Source organism: Equus quagga, chromosome 15 (genome assembly GCF_021613505.1).
Source record: "Equus quagga isolate Etosha38 chromosome 15, UCLA_HA_Equagga_1.0, whole genome shotgun sequence".
In the NCBI taxonomy this organism is placed as follows: domain Eukaryota; kingdom Metazoa; phylum Chordata; class Mammalia; order Perissodactyla; family Equidae; genus Equus; species Equus quagga.
The window spans coordinates 14699641-14718585 of NC_060281.1; the positions used below are offsets into that span (position 1 = coordinate 14699641).

At 39.6% G+C, this 18945-nt stretch overlaps 1 protein-coding gene and 1 long non-coding RNA gene across 12 annotated transcripts in view; one reads left to right on the top strand and one right to left on the bottom strand.

The window, feature by feature from the left end:
* The window catches only part of PKHD1 (PKHD1 ciliary IPT domain containing fibrocystin/polyductin), a 412643-nt gene that overhangs the window by 349003 nt on the left and 44695 nt on the right, over positions 1-18945 (top strand). The window contains exons 60-62 of one of the 11 annotated variants that reach the window (XR_006885298.1): positions 1147-1268; positions 6455-6703; positions 11687-13205. The exons of 5 other annotated variants lie outside the window; for them this stretch is intronic. Coding sequence is in view for 4 of the 6 variants with exons in the window: in XM_046639698.1 (XP_046495654.1) it covers positions 1147-1223 (77 nt within the window). In the remaining 2 variants the exon portion in view is untranslated. Of the gene's footprint in view, positions 1-1146; positions 1269-6454; positions 7916-11686; positions 13206-18945 lie in introns of those variants that run through there. 5 more of the 11 variants (XR_006885299.1, XM_046639698.1, XM_046639699.1 and 2 more) reach the window with 5 other exon arrangements.
* Positions 2669-18934, bottom strand: LOC124226426 (uncharacterized). The gene is made up of 4 exons (XR_006885300.1): positions 18850-18934; positions 7947-8055; positions 5002-5134; positions 2669-4114 (listed from the first exon to the last, which is right to left on the bottom strand). It is a non-coding gene; the product is annotated as an uncharacterized LOC124226426 (long non-coding RNA).

Here is an 18945-nt window from a genome sequence, read left to right on the forward strand (position 1 = left end):
CGTTAGACAAGAAATGGAAGGAAGTCAGGAGCGGGCTGATGAACCAAAACTAAATTTCTCAATGAGGTGGAGGAACAGGTGCAGCAGGAGTATAAAGATGAAGAGATTTAAAAACACAGAACAAAATAAACCAAAAGCAGGAGGTTTCCTTTTTTAAGATGTCAGAGATGGAGGGGTCCTGAGAAATGAAAAGGTCCAGGGGAGAGCCATCAGAGTGGGTACTAGCACGGTGATCTCCGAGAGAGAAAATTCTTTTCGTGGTAAATGTTGAAAGGGATCTCAACGATAACTTATTTAGTCTAATCTCAGTTTTAAGATGGAAAGTTTGAAATTCTGAGAGCTAAGGCAACTGGTTAAGAACCGTGAATTTTAGCAAAACTGCTCGTAGAACTCAGGTCCCCTTATCCCCAGTGGGGCTTGTGTTTATAAACCACACTGTTATATGCTTGAAACACTGAAGTACTGAATTGCTCAGTGAAGATGGAGACACTTATAAAATGACCCTAGATTGTGCTTAGAAATTAATAAACCTATCTCTTTCTGCATACTTCATCAAATAAATCCATGGTGTCAAATCCTGACAGCCTACTGTGACCAATGACTTGTATATCAGAGAGAAAATGTAATCCAGGTGACATGTGACATAAAAAGGTCACATTGCCTAGCACCAGCCCTTGCTTAAGTCTAGCTAATTAGTGGTAATTTTGGTTAATTCAAGTGGATGGAGCTCAAGGCAATACTATTTGTGGAATTCGGTCTGATAATTTAGTCACCCTCTATGTTTGAATTAAAAATGTTTTGAGCATTTTTTTTTTTGAGGAAGATTAGCCCTGAGCTAACATGTGCTGCCAATCCTCCTCTTTTTGCCGAGGAAGGCTGGCCCTGAGCTAACAACCGTGCCCACCTTCCTCTACTTTATATGTGGGATGCCTACCACAGCATGGCTTGCCAAGCGGTGCCATGTCTGCACCTGGGATTTGAACCGGTGAACCCCGGGCCGCTGAAGTGGAACGTGTACACATAACCGCTGTGCCACCTGGCCAGCTCCTGTTTTGAGTATTAATCTACATGGTTTGCAAACATAAAAATAATTTCAGGCCACTGGAGATTATAGAGTCAAACCTTGACTGATTTATTCATTCATAGGTCTGCACACTATTTGCGAAATATTAGTTTATAGCCAACGCAAAGAACATCATGTTATGGCAGGAACATTGGACTAAGATGTCAGGAGAATAGTATTTTTGATCAGTTCACTCTATCTTTGGGTAAGTACTAAACTGTCTGAAACTTGGTTTTCTCATCAGGCAAATGGAAATACCACCTCCCATACCGGCCCTCATAGTTGTTGTGAAGGGCAGATGATGGCAGGTAAAATGGTGGCAAAGTACATAAAATATGGTTTTGGCTGCCGACTCTGCCACTGAATAGATGAGTATCTATGGTTATTTAACCTCTCTGAGTGTCAGTTTGTAAAATGAAAATGTAAAGATATTATCTTTCATTTTGTTGTTAACTTATATATGTTGTATGTTGTTATATTTTTGTTAACATATAGATATCTATATATATCTATGTATAGGTATATAGATATATAGATATCTATATATAATATATAATATTAACACATATAATCTATAATCTATATATAATATATAACCTATATATTGTATAAATCTATATATTATCTAAAATAGGTAATATATATCTATATATAACATATAGTATATACAATTATAACATATTATGTATAATTTAACATATAATCTCTAATATATCTATTATCTATTATATATGGATTATTGTATTTATTACATTATATTGTATATAATTTATATATATTTATATAATGTATATTATATATTACTATATTATATATTACAATATATATCTATATAATATATAGATATAGGTATATGTAATGCATACAATATATCTAATACATAAAAATATCTATTATTAACATCTAATAGCAGGAGTTTTAATTACTTGGATATTAAAAGGTATGATATAAATGTAAAATTTTCTTTTTCTCCTTTTGCCTTCTAATTTTTGTTGAAATCTTGTTGCAATTCAGGCAATCTGATGAAATTCATACTCCTAACTCCATGACCTTCTTGCCTCATGTTCAATTCACTGCTCTCTGTGGAAGAAGTGCGGAAATGCTATCCTCTATTTCTTCCCTGCTCCTGCTTGCCCCTCTCCTTCTCATTCACTTTTTGCAACGAGATATTGTATATCTTCATTTGTGGTGTTAGGATTTCAGTAGATCAAGAGCATCAACTTTTGTGGAAAACAAGGGAAAATGGAGTATCTGAGAAAATATAAGTTCATATCTGACACCCGAAAGACATATTGTACCAATATGATACCCAGTCCTTCTTGGAAGCATTTTTAGAGAAATTTCCTTATATATTTCAAATATATACACAGTCCATGTGTAAAGTGGATTTAACTACAAATGAGAAGAATACAAACATTCAGTCTGACTGTGAGTGAACCGGAAAAACTCTAGAGTTAATAATGGACAGAAATGGATGAGTTAAGTTTGTTCAATGTAACACATATTTACTGAATGTCTACTGTGTTTCTGATACTTTTCTAGTTAGTTGGCAGAAGAGTTAGTAGTTAGTTACTCTTCTTGTTAGTAAAAACTAGATAAGAAATCTCTGAGATCTCTGCTCTCATAAAGCTCACCTTCTAGAGGAGAGAGATACTAAGTAATACCCATAAAAAATAAGCAAATTATGGACTAGGTTGGAAAGTGACAAGTGCTATGAACAAAATTTTAACATGTTGAGCATCATAAGAGGCAACAGAGTCCATGTGTGGTTGGGCTGAGCAAGGTGGGCCTCATTGAGAAGGAAACATGAGCAAAGTGGAAAAAAGTGAAAATGAGGCTCATGGATATCTGGGAGAAGAGTAGAGAGATCTGCCTTGGCAGAGGCCCCAAATGGGGTGAAGGGTCTGAACAGAGTGACTGAGAGGGGAAATAGCAGAAGACAAGGTCTGAGGTAAAGCACCGTGGTTCTTTGCAGAGAAGTCCAGCTTCTGGTGTGTTTTAAAGATCACCAAGTCTAATTCTCTTAACATATAAAGTAGAAGGGCAATCATCCTTCTTTACAAGGAGAGCATGAATCAATGGTTCAAAAGGCTTTTCACCCTGAATTTCTAGAGCCTTTCTAAATTCAGGCTAGGTAAGATTTAGGTGTTGTCAGCCAAAGCTGCCATCCATCTGGGGCAATTCTTTCAGTTTTAGAATAAATTATAAAATGATTCTTGTTAGCCAGTGATTATGATTTTCAACTTTAGAATAAATTCCAGAATGAATTTTGCCAGCCAGTGATCAGCACAGAGTGTTAGAAAGATCTTTCTAGAAGCTTAGAAAGTATCAGATGTGGATTGGTGAAATGGAATTTGGAGGGAATTCTGGATAATGGAATCTGGATGGAATTCTGGTTATGTGAACATGGGAAGCTCACATAGTGCTATTGAGGCAGGAGTTGGCATAGCAGATGTAGTGGTGTTTGTCTGACAGTGTTTTGTTGAGGCTCTGCTGTACATACAACCCCTAACCCCAATAGATTGCTAATCTCTCACAACACTTTTCCTACTGAGTCCTTACACGGCCACATAATCTTCCCTAAGACAATACTTAGGTGGCCACTGCCACAGATGGAAACCAGCCCTTGAAGTGAAACATTTTTGCCATTTTGGGTTAGCTAGAACAAAGAAGTTGCTTTGGACAATAGTGAGGGGATGTTTGCACAGAGTACAGGGCAGCAACTGGGAAAGGATCTTGGGTTATAAGGTGAACCATGCACCTACAGGTTGATGTAAATGCAGAGTAGGACCTCTGGATGGTGCGAGAACAAAGTGAACAGCCTTGGAAGCATTGGGAGACAAGAAGAACAATTTTTGCATTTCATAGGAGTAGTAAAAATGATTCTTCTCTTTTATTCCTTCTTTACCTCATTTCATAATATGAGAACTAGTATGCTGTCAATGAAATTAACAGTGGGAAAATTTAAAACAAATAAAAGGAAATACTTCTACTCTTAGCGTATAATCAGTCCATAGACTTTTCTGCTGAGGAAGGTCAGGAAGTCAAATGCTGAAGAAGAAAAGAAAAGAGAGAATAATCTGGTTAATTTTATGACCAATAATAACATTGTAATTGTGCCCTAAGATAAGCATAATGAAGTTGAAGCTTTGGGGCATAAAATGATCGTCTCAGAGGACAGGAAGGAATTCTCCCACTCTTACCCCTGACAATTTGAATGGCACCAAAGAATTGGCCAGATGCATTATGGGGTGTGATATTTTTCCCAGGAGGCAGCTCCTATTAACCTGGGAAACCATTCTTGAAAGACCAGTGGCTAGTTTTATCTGGAAAATCCTGTATTTCAATAGAAATCAGCCTTGAATCCAAGCAAAAAGAATTTTGTAGTTGGTGGAATGATACACTCCCCAATGATGGATACGGTCTAATTTTGCTTTTGACCCTGTGTGTGAATTTCTCTAAACATAATATTCATATAACTAACTTAGTGTATCATAATGGATGGAAATTGGCCTTTGACACAGAGCAGGTCCAATGGAAAGCACATGAGCTGTCCCTTAGGAATTATAAACATGCTCTTGCCCTTTTGCCAAACTTTTTTCAAAGTTCAAACCAGCTGCTTGTAGCTTCTGAGTTTCTTTCTTGGTGTGCGTATGCTGCTTGAGCTCTTGTATTCCAGACCTCAGTGAAGCTCTGAATCCTTAGCTACCTTTGGCAGGACATTTGGCCTTTCCTCTTAATATTGCTTCTAAACCAACTGGGACCTTAGCCTTGTTTGTTTTTTGCCTCTGTGTACTTATTCACTTTTTAAATTTACTTCATTTACTTATGTAAAACATGGATATTGTGTGAGGCAAATAATTAACTCCAGTTAACAGATAACTCCCAAATCTTAATTGTGTTTAACAAAAGGAAAACCGTTTTTTTTTTTCACTTACATCTAAGCCTGGAGGAGATTGAGTGGTTTTCCTGGCAGCTGTGCTCCTGGTGGTGACTCAGGGATCCAGCCTGCTTCTAAAGTCTTGCTTTGCCATTTTGGAGTCCTTCAAGTCCAGCTTTAAGGCCAATTTCCTTATTTGGAAAATGGAAGCAATAAAAACATACCTCTCAGTTAGTCAAGATGATTGAGTAAAGTAAGATGAATGACTCTCAGCATACACATAGTACGCTGAACTAAATCAGGAAATTTTGATGTTTCTTCCCACTGACTGTGTATATGAGGCTCCGATGTGAGTGTACGGGAGAGGAGGGAGATGTGCTAAGATGAGTAAGGTTGACACCTGTACTCAAAGTGCTCGTGAGCTCACTGCCTATAAAATAGGAGGCAAATTTGTTACTAGAAACTTTGCTCTAAGTAAGTTTCAAGTTCCTCTCTTTTTAGTTTTAAATATCATTTCCACAAATCTAGATAACTATTAGGATAATGATAAATGCTCAATAAATAGCATTAAATCAGTGCTTAAAATGTCAGAACTGTACAACGAAGGAACTAGAAAATGAGATTCTTCTCCTGTTTTCCCTCTCCATCAACCACCCTTCCACCAGAATTTATAAAAATTCACGATGATAAGATCATGTCTAGGATGACTGTTGATTTCTTGATTCAACGCCAGACTTCATCCAAATTGAAGAGATCATCTTGAAGGATCCTACACGCAGACCATAGTATACAACTGCTTATAATTTTTAAGTCTTATATATGGTTGAGTATAACTAAAATTTTGCTTAGTCAGTTATTCTTTTCCACGTTGAGCCTGTATATAGTGTTTGTTGGCGTCTACAGCTATCTATTGCAGTACCTGTTCTTATAGCTCCAAGCACTACTTTGCCTCCCAGTTTGAATAAAGCCTTTGCTATAGTGAGGCATTTTGTCTGAATGTTTGGTGCCAGTTGTACATCTCAGTATTCTTGCTATGTTTTGTTGTTCAAAGTTAAATTCCAAAATGTCTTTAAAACTCCTTCACCAGTTTTCAACAGGAGCCATTGAATTTAAAAGATGACTTGGAAATAGCTTACCTGGGTACCCCTGGCCCAGTATCTTATTTGTAAGAATCCTGGAAAACTATTTGTTCAAATGAGTGAACAGTAGCTGATTAATCTGATCATGATTCCCATCCACTCTCCCCCGGCTCATATTTATTGCCCTCAGTGAGCAAATTGCTTGGGTGGCTGTCTCTTCTTTCAACCCACTTTCCTCTGTCATGTTTCCCAGACATTAGTGCAATTAACTTTTACGCAATCTCCCTGTAGATAAATATCCATGTATATTGCTTTGCATGCATGACAAGGAAACTGAGGTGCGTGGTAGTCCGTCTGTTGTCGAAGGTCAACAAGAGTAGGAGGAAAATAAATTGGAATTGACATCTTCCAACTAATGTCTCCATCCATCAGATCACAGCACTTCTCCTGGCAAGATTCCCTTCGTCTCTCCCTTCAATGGCTGACACCATGAACATGAACATTATGGTCTCCAACACTTCCTGCTTCCAGAGAGCAGCAGTAGCAGCGCCAGGCTGCCACTCAACTTGCCCTCCTGTGAGGCTGAAAGGGACCATGTTGTTTTCTGCCGAAAAATGGACATGTTTCTTTTCCTCTAAAGGAGAAGATCTGAAGGACCAAATGAGCACGTATAAGCCAGCTGTATGCATTTTTCACCCTTATTTAAAGTGCCTAAGCCCAAATGCAAGAATTCATTCTGAAAGATTTCAGCATGTCGATTCTGGGCTTATGGAAAGCTTTTCCCCTAATTACCTCAACAACCTTCTGTGTGTAGTATATTGAGGAAATTTCATCTTTATATCACAGGGGCAAGGAAGGCAGATTTGCAGAGATTCATGGGACGAGTTTTTCAAAGAGCTTTAACAGAGAAAATCTATTCTCAGGTATTAGAGGAAGCAAATATTGGGAGAAATTATATAAAGAAAATTTATGTTCAGAAAGGAAACTGTTTCAGCCCAAATGTTGACTGAGAACTCAAACACCTCATGTTCTCATCCTAGATCTCTTCAGGATGAAGAAAAAGAGTCCTCTTATGCTCTTTGTCCCCTTCCCTAAAGCAGGATATATGATATACGTTTAGAGGAAAAGATACATCTGAGAATAGCAAAGATGTTATCCATGAGAATAGGCTAGATTGTGATGCCAGAACACACAACCTGCAAATTTTAATAGCTTAAAACAGCAAAGGTTCGTTTCTTCTTTACACTCCTTGTCTATCTCTGGTTGGCAGGGACCAGGGCCGAGAGGTCAGCCTCCATCTTGTACTTCGCTGGTCACTCTGTCAGAGACGAACTTAGAACTTTTCAAGGGCTGGCAAACATTTTCAGTAAAGGGCCAGAGAGTAAATACTTTCAACTCTGCAGAACATGGAGTTTCTGTCGCAATTACTCAACTCTGCTATTATAGTGAAAAAGCAGCATTTACAATAGTTTACAACACATAAGTAAATGAATATGGGCTGTGTGCCAATAAAACTTTATTTACAACAATAGCCAGTGGGCTGAATGTAGCTTATGACCTGTAGTTTGCCAACTCTTTTAATTAAATTGTATGGGCCAAAAGGGACACTTACCTCTGCTCAGTGATTAACGGTTAATGATTCTACTCAACCACTAGAGAATGGGGAAGTACAAGCCTGTCACTTCCTGAGATGAGCCTAGCCTTGTACGTGTTCACACACTTACCTAGAAGATAATGAAGAAATAGCTGGGCACTTATTTTCACAGCTCCACAATACTTGATTAAGCCTACTGGTCTTTTAGAGTTTTTCTACCCCCTTAGTTTCTCTTTAACTCAGAAAAACAGACTTGACAAGGTGGCAGTGTTCATTTGCTATGTAAGAGGCAATAGGAGTGGCCAGTCAATCAAAGAGGACACTGCTCACCTCTGTGCTTGGTCAGCCTTGGTGGCCGTGTTGTGCATGAATAGCTGGAGTTACTCATCTCATGAAATCTTCACCTTTGGGAATCCCAAGGCGAGTCAGGAAATGCATCCTAGAAGCAGATATTGGGAGAGGATTTGGAAGTAGCAAGGGAGGCATTTTGTCAGCTGGCCTTCCTCAACAATGAAGTTCTCTAGGGGACAATTACTGAGAAGCTTCCTAGATGTAGCAGTGTAGCCTATACGCAGCGAGCAATGACAAGATAGGGTTTTCAGTTCATTTCACTATAAATGGAGTCTCACTTAAACTTGTTTTATCACAGGACGATGTCACTTTTTGTATATGGTTTTCTAGCAAACCACGCCCTCTCTCCAAATCCCAACCAACCCCATTTTGGCCCCTCCTGGTTCCTCATTATTTTATAAAGTCAAATGGTTCCTTACCTTCAATTGACACACCTCTTTCAAATCTCTTTCAAATTGTATTGGTATTGCTCTAAAGAAAATTTAAATTGTGCATTTATTTGTACACAGTTTAATTCATTAATATTTCTGACTTTTCTCCATAGGAATAGTTTGACGAGATACAGGTAAAGGTATATTTAAGTGAATTTGTCAGTTAGTTAAAACAGAGACACTAGGAATCTGTTGTGTAGCTTGTAGGCTCTCTATACATTGAAATATCTGTTCGTATTGATTATAATCCATGCCTTCTAAAATTTTAAGGTACTTTCTTGCATATTATCACACAAACAAAACACTTCAGTGAACTATTTTAATAATTAAATTTTAAAAAGAGAAAAACAGAGAGCAAAACATATGCCTGGGCTAAGATCTGTTAGTTGGTGATAGCTTCCTCAGGAAAAAAAAAAATAAGAGTGAAAATAACCTACATCTAAAAGAATATTTCCAAGGTCCACATGATATTTTTATTTAAAGTAGGGCTGTGCAATACTTTGAAATTAATTGTAATTGGCTTAAATGAAGGTGCGATTATGGTTTTCCCTCAAAAGAGTTTAATTTCATTTTCCAGACTAGCTGCCAATATCAAGCTATCATAGACAAGAGCTCTAGCGTTTCTAAAGAGACTATATTACCCAAGTTTCTTTGTTTGGCACAATAACAACAACAACACTTATTATGTCCCGGGCACTATTCTGAGCCTTTTAAAATAGGTTTAGTTGAGCTTGGTACCATCCCAATTTTTTTCCCACTTACAAATGGGGAAATTGAGGCACAGGGAAGTTAAGTTACTTGCCTAAGATCACAAGAGAGTAAGTAGCAGAGCCAGGATTTGAACCGAAATCCTGCATCAAAGTCCATACAAATAACTAGAGTCTGTAAGAATAACCACCGTGCTATAACACCTTTCACAGCTGGGACAGTGGGACTGGCATGCAGATGCTAGTGAAGGAGCAGAAAACCTTAAAGACATAAACACCCAATTCGTATAATCGAGGAAAATCTATGCTTTTTTGTGCTTATCTAAATTGACCACAGATCCACCAAACATGGGCAACTTCATTTTCCTGGCACCTTGGAGATACAGGAAAATGCTAACTCTGTTTCCATCAGCAACTGTGTAGTGTAGAGACCTTTCTTTCTGGAATAAAGGAAAATGTGAAAGAAAAGGAAGCGCATATAAGCTTCAGGTTGCTTTCAAAACGATATCAGCTCATCGGGTTATTGCTACCAGCTCTTTTCTTTCCCACCTGAGCTGTGCTCCTTGGCTTGTCTGCCACAAACTTCCTTGGAAATTCTTTGCTGGACCTGAGTTCCCATCCATGACAGTCTGGCCTTGCAAAGAAGATTAATATAAAATATCAGTCAAAGGTTTTGTATTCCCAGCCCAGAGCTTTATCTCAGAAGAAAAGGGGGAAATTTGTCTCTTGTGAGTCATGGGCATTGAATTGCTGGGAACATTTCACTGCAGGGTGAGTTGGCAAAAATAGTCCTCGTGGATTTCAAGTTTATTTGACTAATTCTTTCACCACTTGTCAAACGAAACTACTTTTGTTTAGGTAACAAAACAAGCTGTTTCCTCTGCCGTGTCTCCAGTGAGTTGTATAGGCACTTGTGGCGAACACACATTACTGCTAACTGTTATGATGTTTGCCGTCAAATTCATTTATTTATACAACTGCTGTAAAAAGCCCGAGGCCCATAAGCAGCCATGAAAGATTTCAGAGTCATGGTGTGGGGTCATGAGAGGGAAAAGAAAGTCTCCACTCGTTATGAGAAAGGAACTGACAGAGGAAATGGTCACATATGGCGCAGATTTATTGTGTCCGGGGCTTCCCATTCAAATCTCATTACAGCCACAGCTCAGAGCTGAGCATGGCACAGTCACATTCATTTTAGTTTTGGCGTCCAACAGAATTACGCTGCAGCTTCAAACTGAGGGCCGGAGAGGTGATGAGTTTATCATTCTGGGGAAAGAGCGCATCTGAATTGTATTTGTAAAGAATGCAGCCGGTTGCCCCTATCTTTAATCTAACCCATGCACATCCCTTTGTGGGAAGCTGGCAGGCGAAGTTTGCTCGCCAAAGAGAAACAGGAGGGTGGAGAGAAAGAGTGGAGCGGGGGTGGAGAGTATTCCAAAAGAAATGAAGGGAAAAGTTAAGATTAGATGAAAAGAAGAAACCATTCTGAATTTTTCAAGTTTTTATTTATTTTTTGATTAGTGGAAAAAATAGGTGTCCTCATTGTAGATAGTTGTGTGCATGCATGTGCCCACACATATGTATGTATGTATGTGTGTCTTTCTTTCTTGCACATATTTTCTAAAAGCATAGATTCTTATGTTCACGTTTTAGCATTTTCTTCCCCTGCAACTTGTCCCTTTCAACATTGTTTATTATGAGTGCTTGCAACACTTACAGGTGCTGTTTCAGACTATGAGGCAAATGTTATTTGTTTGAGACAAAGATAGGGCCAAAAAAGGAAAGAGTGAGAAATACTTTTAAAATACTCCTTTTATGATTATAGTGAATGTAATAGCTTTTATTTATTAGCACGTGTTGGTTCCTGACTCTGGACATATATCTTCTCATTTAATCCTGTCCATCAGCCTATGGATTGGGTACTATTCTCGATCCCTTTTGCAAATGAGTGGACCACGTCAGAGAGAGAACTGATTTGCCTGTGGTTTTGCAGCTAGAAAGTGGCAGAGCCAGGACACAATGCAAATCTCTCTGAGTCGAAAACCTGATCTCTCACCCGCTAAGCTGTACTTCCTGAACTTGCATTTGAGTTGGCTGTTTTCAATGTAGTATTCGGAGAATAGAAGGCGTAATTGAGACCATACCCAGAGATGTTTGCAGGTCAAATCATACTACAACAAAATAACAAAAGTGCACAAACGTTTTCTAAGCCACTTATTTCAAGCAAAATATAGATGGTGACATGTCGACTTAGTAAAAGAATACAAACTAGTCTTCTACAATTTATTTGGATGGACTTTCACTAATAAAAATAAGGTTTTTTAATTCAAAAAAGGAAAGGTGGTTGATTCAAAAGAAGGGTCTGTATATGACCCCCCCATCTTTATTGTCATTTCATTGCTTACTTTCATCTCCTGATCATTTTTTTCTCTCCCAATAAAGCTTTTATAGAAAAGGAACAAATATTTTAAAATACTCGCCAAGAGAACTTAGTAAAGACAAAAAGGCCTTTCACAGAGGACTTCTAGGCTTCCTTGATTCATGTAATGGTTTGTTTTATGTGGTTTTCCATTTTTCTCAGATTAGTTTGGAAATGTATTCCCATGGAAAATAGATGAAACTTCAAGAATTTTTGTGAGACTGTTCATAAAATTGTCACAGCTCCTCTACCCTGTGGCTCCTGGAGTTCACTGGTCCAGCGTGTCTGTGCACAGGTGTGTTCTCCATCTAGCAGTGCCCAGTTCCTGTGCAGTGTCCTCAGTCCTTTAGAGCCACCTTCACACTTGGAGATCTCTTTTCTACCGTCTCTTGACTCTAAGCGTTGGAGGCCACTTCCCCACCTCCATCACCAGCTGTTAGTGTGCTGTCTTCCTCACCACGAGCCATGCCAGAGGAGACCATGCTCCTGAGTGCCACTGGCTAACAAATAACCAAAGTCAACCTGGAAATGCCTTAATTTTGAAGCTCCAGGACCTAAACTTTGAATATATTAAATTTTTCAATTTAATGAACTTTAAGTATCTCAAATTATGTTTTCTTGTAATACTAACTATCTGTGTGTACAGGTATATGTGCAAGCATATCTACTTTATCTCTAACTTTTCATTTTTTTTTTTTCTTTGCTGAGGAAGATTCACCCTGAGCTAACATCTGCTGCCAATCTTCCTCTTTTTGTATGTGAGCCGCCACCACAGCATGGCCACTGACAGACGAGTGGTGTAGATAAACACCTGGGAACTGAACCCAGGCTACTGAAGTGGAGCATGCCGAACTTAACCACTAGGCCACTGTGGCTGGCCCTACTTTATCTCTTTTATAATGGCTAGAACTACCATACTGTGGTCACTCAATAGACTTTAAAAACCTCTAATTCTAGACTTCACAGTAGTGAGGTTGTATTTCTGTCATTTATATTGAATCTACGATGCATAAGAACATCACTCTTAATTTACCTTCACCTTATAAATATAACATGTGCCCATTATTTTTGAAGTTTTAAAACATAATTTTTACCTGGAATATCCCATTCTGAAAAAGTAGACAGTTTTTCTCTATTATTTCTAAAATGACAAAAGTATTTTTCCTTTAATATTTTCTTCCAAGATTTCGTTTACTCCCTTTGTGTATTTAGGAACTCATCTTTGAGATTTTGGAATTTCCCTTCACATCGCCTGAAGGTCTATGTCAACATGTCTAAATGGGGATAAATTCAGCCTGTCTTCACTTTATTTGATCCATGGCCATTTATATTTGTTTACTTAGAAATAATGAGGTGTAAATATTGTTTGACAGAGAAGAATTGTAAATGATTTCTTTTCATTTCTTGAAAATAAGAGAATGATTATATATGTTTTTGTCAAAATTTCCTATACTTTACTGTACTGTGAATTGTGGAATCCATCACAAAATGGCTAAAAAAATTATTGAGGGAAATGGTGATGTTAACCTCGAGGAAAAGAAATCGTTAATGTTGATGTATTTCATTCAATTTTAAACATATAAACTTTTCTCTTTTGTTGAAAAGGGGAAGATGGAAGGATTCTATGTGCCTTTGAGTCAAAACATTTATTTTAAAAATACTTTTTTTCTTTCCTCCTGAACCATTTTTCTAAATAAAGGATAGACGTTGTTTCTTTTTTCTTTTCTTTTAATTTTTTTTCCTAGCAAAGACGACCCCTTTGGCATATTTTCTTCTCAAAAGTGAAATGAGGTGGAAAATCCTCATTTCACGACAGGAAGGACAAATATTGACACAAAGTTAATATTTATTAGAACCCTGGAAGCAACCTGAGTATACACACACACTCACGCCCCTTCTCCTCTTTCTTCTCCTCCGCTAGAAGGACCTAACTCACCACCATTCTTGGATTTTGGGTGTATGGTTTCCAACCTAGGGAAAGGTGGACAGGGCATGTTGGATGTCTAGGATATTTTAGGATGTTGAAGTGTACACAGAGCAAATGCTCATGTGCGCACACACACACAAATACAACCTGCTTGATCCAATTTCCCCCATTTAGAGAAGAGCTTCTGGACTTCATCACTGTTCTTGCCCATCTTGAATGCAACAGCAGATGCCAAGCCAATACTCACTGGTCACTCTGCATTTATTAAGTGCTGTCCACTCTTGCCTTTTTGAGACAAATGCCCCCGGGTGACTGGGCGGCTGCCCTTGACAGGCTGTGTCACTTATCTATTCACATTGATTATGAAAGTCAGCTGTGGCCAGACCTTGCTTTTTTTCCTCTTCTCTCAGCCCCTCTTACAAGCACCCCTGCCTGGATTTTCATGAGGAAATAATCAGATTAGGCCTTTCACGGTGAGTTCACATGGAGTTCTCTTTCTCCACTGGGCTACTAACCGAATAAACGTGTTTAGTGGTAAATTGTAAATGACATTATGATTACCAAAGCCAGCATGGGTTTCATTTAGAAGTGATCAGAATTGCAGACCACAAAAATTGTGACTGGCAGATAAGGCCATTTGGAGAAGTGGGAAAAGAAAAGTCAAAAACAAGTGAGAAAGATAATCATTACTCAAAACTAAACCTTCCCCAGCTGGGAGAAGTGGGAGGGAAAGGAATCCAGGGGAAGAAAACATAGATCGCTATTTAGAAGGGAAGCTAGACCGTCACTGTGGCTCTGCCAGCTGTGGCCAGGAGAGTGACGATGCCATCTGTCTGGGTGCATGCAGAGCTCTGTCTTAAGCAGTAAATGTGTACTTGCTCCTACAACTGGGAACTACACCCATCTAGCAGCTGTGGACCCCCAATGCATTGCTTCCATGTGCTTTATTCTTGCCTGACACCAAAATTAAATACTAGGATCGATTAACTCTGAAGAGGAAATAGGAAAATGGATGGTAAGATACCAAGAAACCACCCTATCTCTTAGTCATTGGCGAGTTCTGGAGAAATAAAAATAAAATTTCTTATTCATGAACACCAGGATTCCAAGTTTGGCTATAAAACTGAATAATGTGACTTGCTGATTATCTTTAGGCTACTGCGTTTGTTATATTTGTGGCTATATGGTTATACTTCTGGGATAGTATGCTAAAATATTCAAAAGGCCAAATGGCAACATAAAAAGCAAATGGGGGGCCGGCCCGCCGGAGCAGCAAAGTTCACACATTGCGCTTCAGCGGCCCGGGGTTCACCGGTTCAGATCCCAGGTGTGGACCTACACACTGATTATCATGCCATGCTGTGGCAGGCATCCCACATATAAAATAGAGGAAGACGGGCACAGATGTTAGCTCAGGGCTAGTCTTCCACAAAAAAAAAAAAAAAAGTAAAAAAGCAAATGGTCTCTCAACGAATATGTGATTTGAGGAATAACCAAAAACCTCTCCTTGAGTTCCGGTCAGTAGATTGTGTGGGGAGGACTCCTGATTATTACAGCGCCTCTCTCACAGGTGTTACTCATCACAGCTGGCCCTACCTCTAAATACGATCCCCAAATGAAGCTCTTAGATTACATTTCATTTTGCCAGAGGCAGAGGTGGATATCTAGAAGTTTGCTTTTCTCTTCCTCCTTTTCCTCATTAACAAGTAATTATGTGAGTCAAAAATCCTGTGAGTCAATTTTTCTACCTATGAACTAAGGATAATTAAACTTGCCATTAGGAAGTTTCAGGTGAAGAAGGTTAGGGAGGAGGACAGGAAGGGAGGGAGGAATGACCACCAACTTTACAGCTTGAAGACACCTTTGTCGTGAGGTCAAGTCTTCCTCTTTGCTGCTCTAATTCTTATCCCGTTTTGTCACCCTTCCAGGCTCCACTCCCATTATACAGACTTCCTCTCAGACATTTCTGTACCTGGAGCTCTCCTAAGCAACCATTACGTATTAGTTAAAACCACCATGGGATGACCACCATCTGGCCACCAAGACCTGTTTAAGCAGTAACGCACAGTCCTCCATTGACAAACCCTGTGTGAACCCCTCAGGACCCCTCTGATAGTCTCATTGCCACACGCTGTGACAGTGGTGTTTTGTTAACATCCCTGCTTGCCTCAGTCGCTACCACAAGTCTGCCACACAGCGTCTTCTATCTCCAGAATACACGTCTCTTTCCTGATTTATCCATGGGCTCATCCAACCTTTTACTCCCTTCCTCCAGAGCTCGCTCCTGGGCTGTGTGGAACTCTGAAGTTGGAATCAGCACACTCCTCTCTATGTTCACAGGGCATTCTTTAACCCTTTGACCTCAGCTGAAAGCTAGCCATCTTCTAAAGATGCCACTCCCTTTAAAGTCTCTCTATGTCACACCCTCAAACTCTGAGGTTCCTCCGCATTTCTGTGTTGTTCCCGTGCTCTTTGTCTCGTCCCTTAAGTGAAAACCCCTGTTCTCCGTGGCTGCTGCCATCTGGCTCGCTACCTGCTCTCTCTACTTGACGTGTCTTATATGCGCATCCTGGCATTGTGTTTCACTCCCTGAAGGCCTTAGAAACTAGCCCACTGTTTTCACTCTGCCATGACTGTGATCCAGGGGAGTAACTCATCCGAAACCTTCACTGCTGTGGAAATAAACAAAGACCACCCAAATGGGAACAAGCACAGCCTGCTTATTCTGAATTTGCCATAGCGAGGGATTTGGCCACCATCCTTTGTGTTTGCCAGAGACTCAGGCAGACAGAGAGTGGGAAAGCTCTATAGTGGAAAAAAGGGAAAACTTCAGGAATAGCCTGATTGGAGGCTATTGGCACGGGGAAGCTGGAGGCAGGCTAACTAGAAATGGGGCATCCTGTGTGATTGGTTAGAGGCACATATTTGGCTTTCTCTGGTTGGTCCTAAGTTGAAAATGGGGGAGAAAACTAGGGGAACTGGCAGTTATTAATCAAGTACTGGCTGTTTGGGACTGATTATTTCAGGGTTATTGTTTGGTCATCCTGGACTGGTTGCTGCAGATAATGGGCTGGCTCCTTGGCTTGATATCTGCAGATTGTGGGTTAGAGTTCTGTTTTTTTGATGAGGAAGATTGGCCCTGAGCTAACATCTGTTGCCAATCTTCCACTTTTTGATGGGGAAGATTGTTGCTCAGCTAAGATCTGTGTCAATTGTCCTCTATTTTGTATGTGGGATGCCACTACAGCATGGCTTGTAGGTCTACGCCTGGGACCAGAACCCGTGAACTCCAGGCCACTGAAGCAGATTGCACAAACTTAACTACTTTGACACCAGGCCAGCCCATAGAGTTCTATTTTTCATATGCTCTAACCATTGTCTGTTTGTATATTCAGTCTCTCACTGCATAACTCATCTTCAGGGTTTCTCTAGGAGGACACTTGGCACAGAGAAAGTCTTCAATAAATGCTAGTTGTTGTTGGTATTTTTTTGAAGTATGCTTTTTTCTCATTCTACCTTACCACTCATTGACACAGTCACAGCATTGAAATTGTCATCACCACCAACTTTCAAAATCATAAACTCAAGTATCCTACTCTAAGACCATGACTCGTATCCTTGCAGCTTACTTGCTCAAGAGCCCTTTCCTTGGGACATTAAATCCATTGCCACGTGCCTTTTTTTGACTCATAAGTACCCCTCCACTTCATTTCTCTCCTTAGGTGGCTGAGCTGTGCTATGCTTCATTACATTAGTTCTTTGCAAATATCTTTAATACCTGTGACCCTCTGTCCCTTCTTCTCAATCACAGGTGGAAACCCAATCTTCAATGAACCAGCCATCCTATTTGTCCATGCCATCTTACTAAGTATGTCCAAGGCATTTGTTCCTCCACTCTCCACAACACAGGCTGACGTACTGTGAAAGTGATAAGGTTTAGGTTTCAGGGCCTTTACTTACATAGGCCACTTCCAAGACGCCAGAAGGAATGCTAGCAATGTGTTTGCATGGCCCTATGGTTTTGTAAAATATGCAAAACTGAGATATTTTTATTAAAATTTAAGATAGTACTTTCTTTCCACTCTAATTCTCCTTTCTCCTAAGTACTATGGGGTTGGGTGACAATGGAGTAGCTGTACATGCTTAAGATCTACCTAAGGGGAAGTTGAGTTATATATACATTTAATGGGTTTAATCGGTTGTTGTTTCTGTGGTTCACAATCACTTCTTTGTAAAGTTCTTACTAGCCATCCATGTCAACTTGCCCATGCTGTGACACACAGGAGCCAGACTCTAGGTGACACTGTGATATGACTGTATCCTCAGGCGTGAGAAGAAAGCGAAGGGTGGAGAAGTACGGTTTTGAGTGACAGTGCCATAAAAGTAACTCTAGAAATTTATTCAAATATTACGGCTCATACATGAGGAAAGCTTTCTAGGAAATTTCTCACATTTGACAATGATTCTAAATATTTATACATTACCAGTCATGAGTTGTGAAGCTGAGAGGAACTCTTCTAAACTCCCAGGGATGGAAAACAAATGTCAATCATCCAGGCTAAAGGAAAGAGTTATCTTTCTATCTTTTCTATAGAAAATATTACAACATTGTTGTCATCTCAAGAAGCAACACAAAAGTGTGCGACAAAAATATAGGAAAATAGTAATGTACTTGGGGGGCCGGCCCTGTCGCCAAATGGTTAAGGTCGTGCACTCTGTTTCTGCAGCACAAGGTTCACTGATTCAGACCCTGGGCGTGGACCTAGCACTGCTCATCAAGCCATGCTGTGGCAGCATCCCACATAGCACAACTAGAAGGACCTACAACAAGAATACGCAGCTATGTAGCAGGGCTTTGGGGAAAGAAAGAAAGAAAAAAAAGAGGAAGATTGGTAACAGATGTTAGCTCAGGGCCAATCTTTCTCACCAAAAAACCCCCAAAACAAACAAAAAACACTACAATTTGGTCCAAAGACACCTTTAAAAACAAAAAAAGGTAATGTGTTGGGTAATTAATTAATAATGTGACTTTTCTCTGGAATTTATCATGTTTATGGTATTTATGAGGTTTAAATTTATAATTGTGTTGTGCTTTTTTTCTCACTTTTAACTAATGTTTACTCACTCTATTCCTAATTTTGAATTCATAATTTTGTATCTACTTTTATAGAATGGTTCCCCAACAGTCTATAAACGCTAAAATCCAGAAAGACTGGGTTCACCCCTTTTGCACAAAAATGGCTTCACATCATTTTCTCAATCTGCAAACATTCCACCCCTCTCTCTCCCCTCGTCCCAACCTCCAACACACACCTCACCCTTAGCTTTCAGTTGATGACCTCGCTCTGCCCTACATGTCCCAGCAGCTGAGTGCCTTGAATCTCCCAGCCCCTTTTACCTGTACAAATGCTTTCTGGCCTCCGTCCTGCTCCAGGAGCGATGGAGACTTCGACCTGTCCGATCCCACCTGCTTTCAAAGGGCTCTGCACTCTGT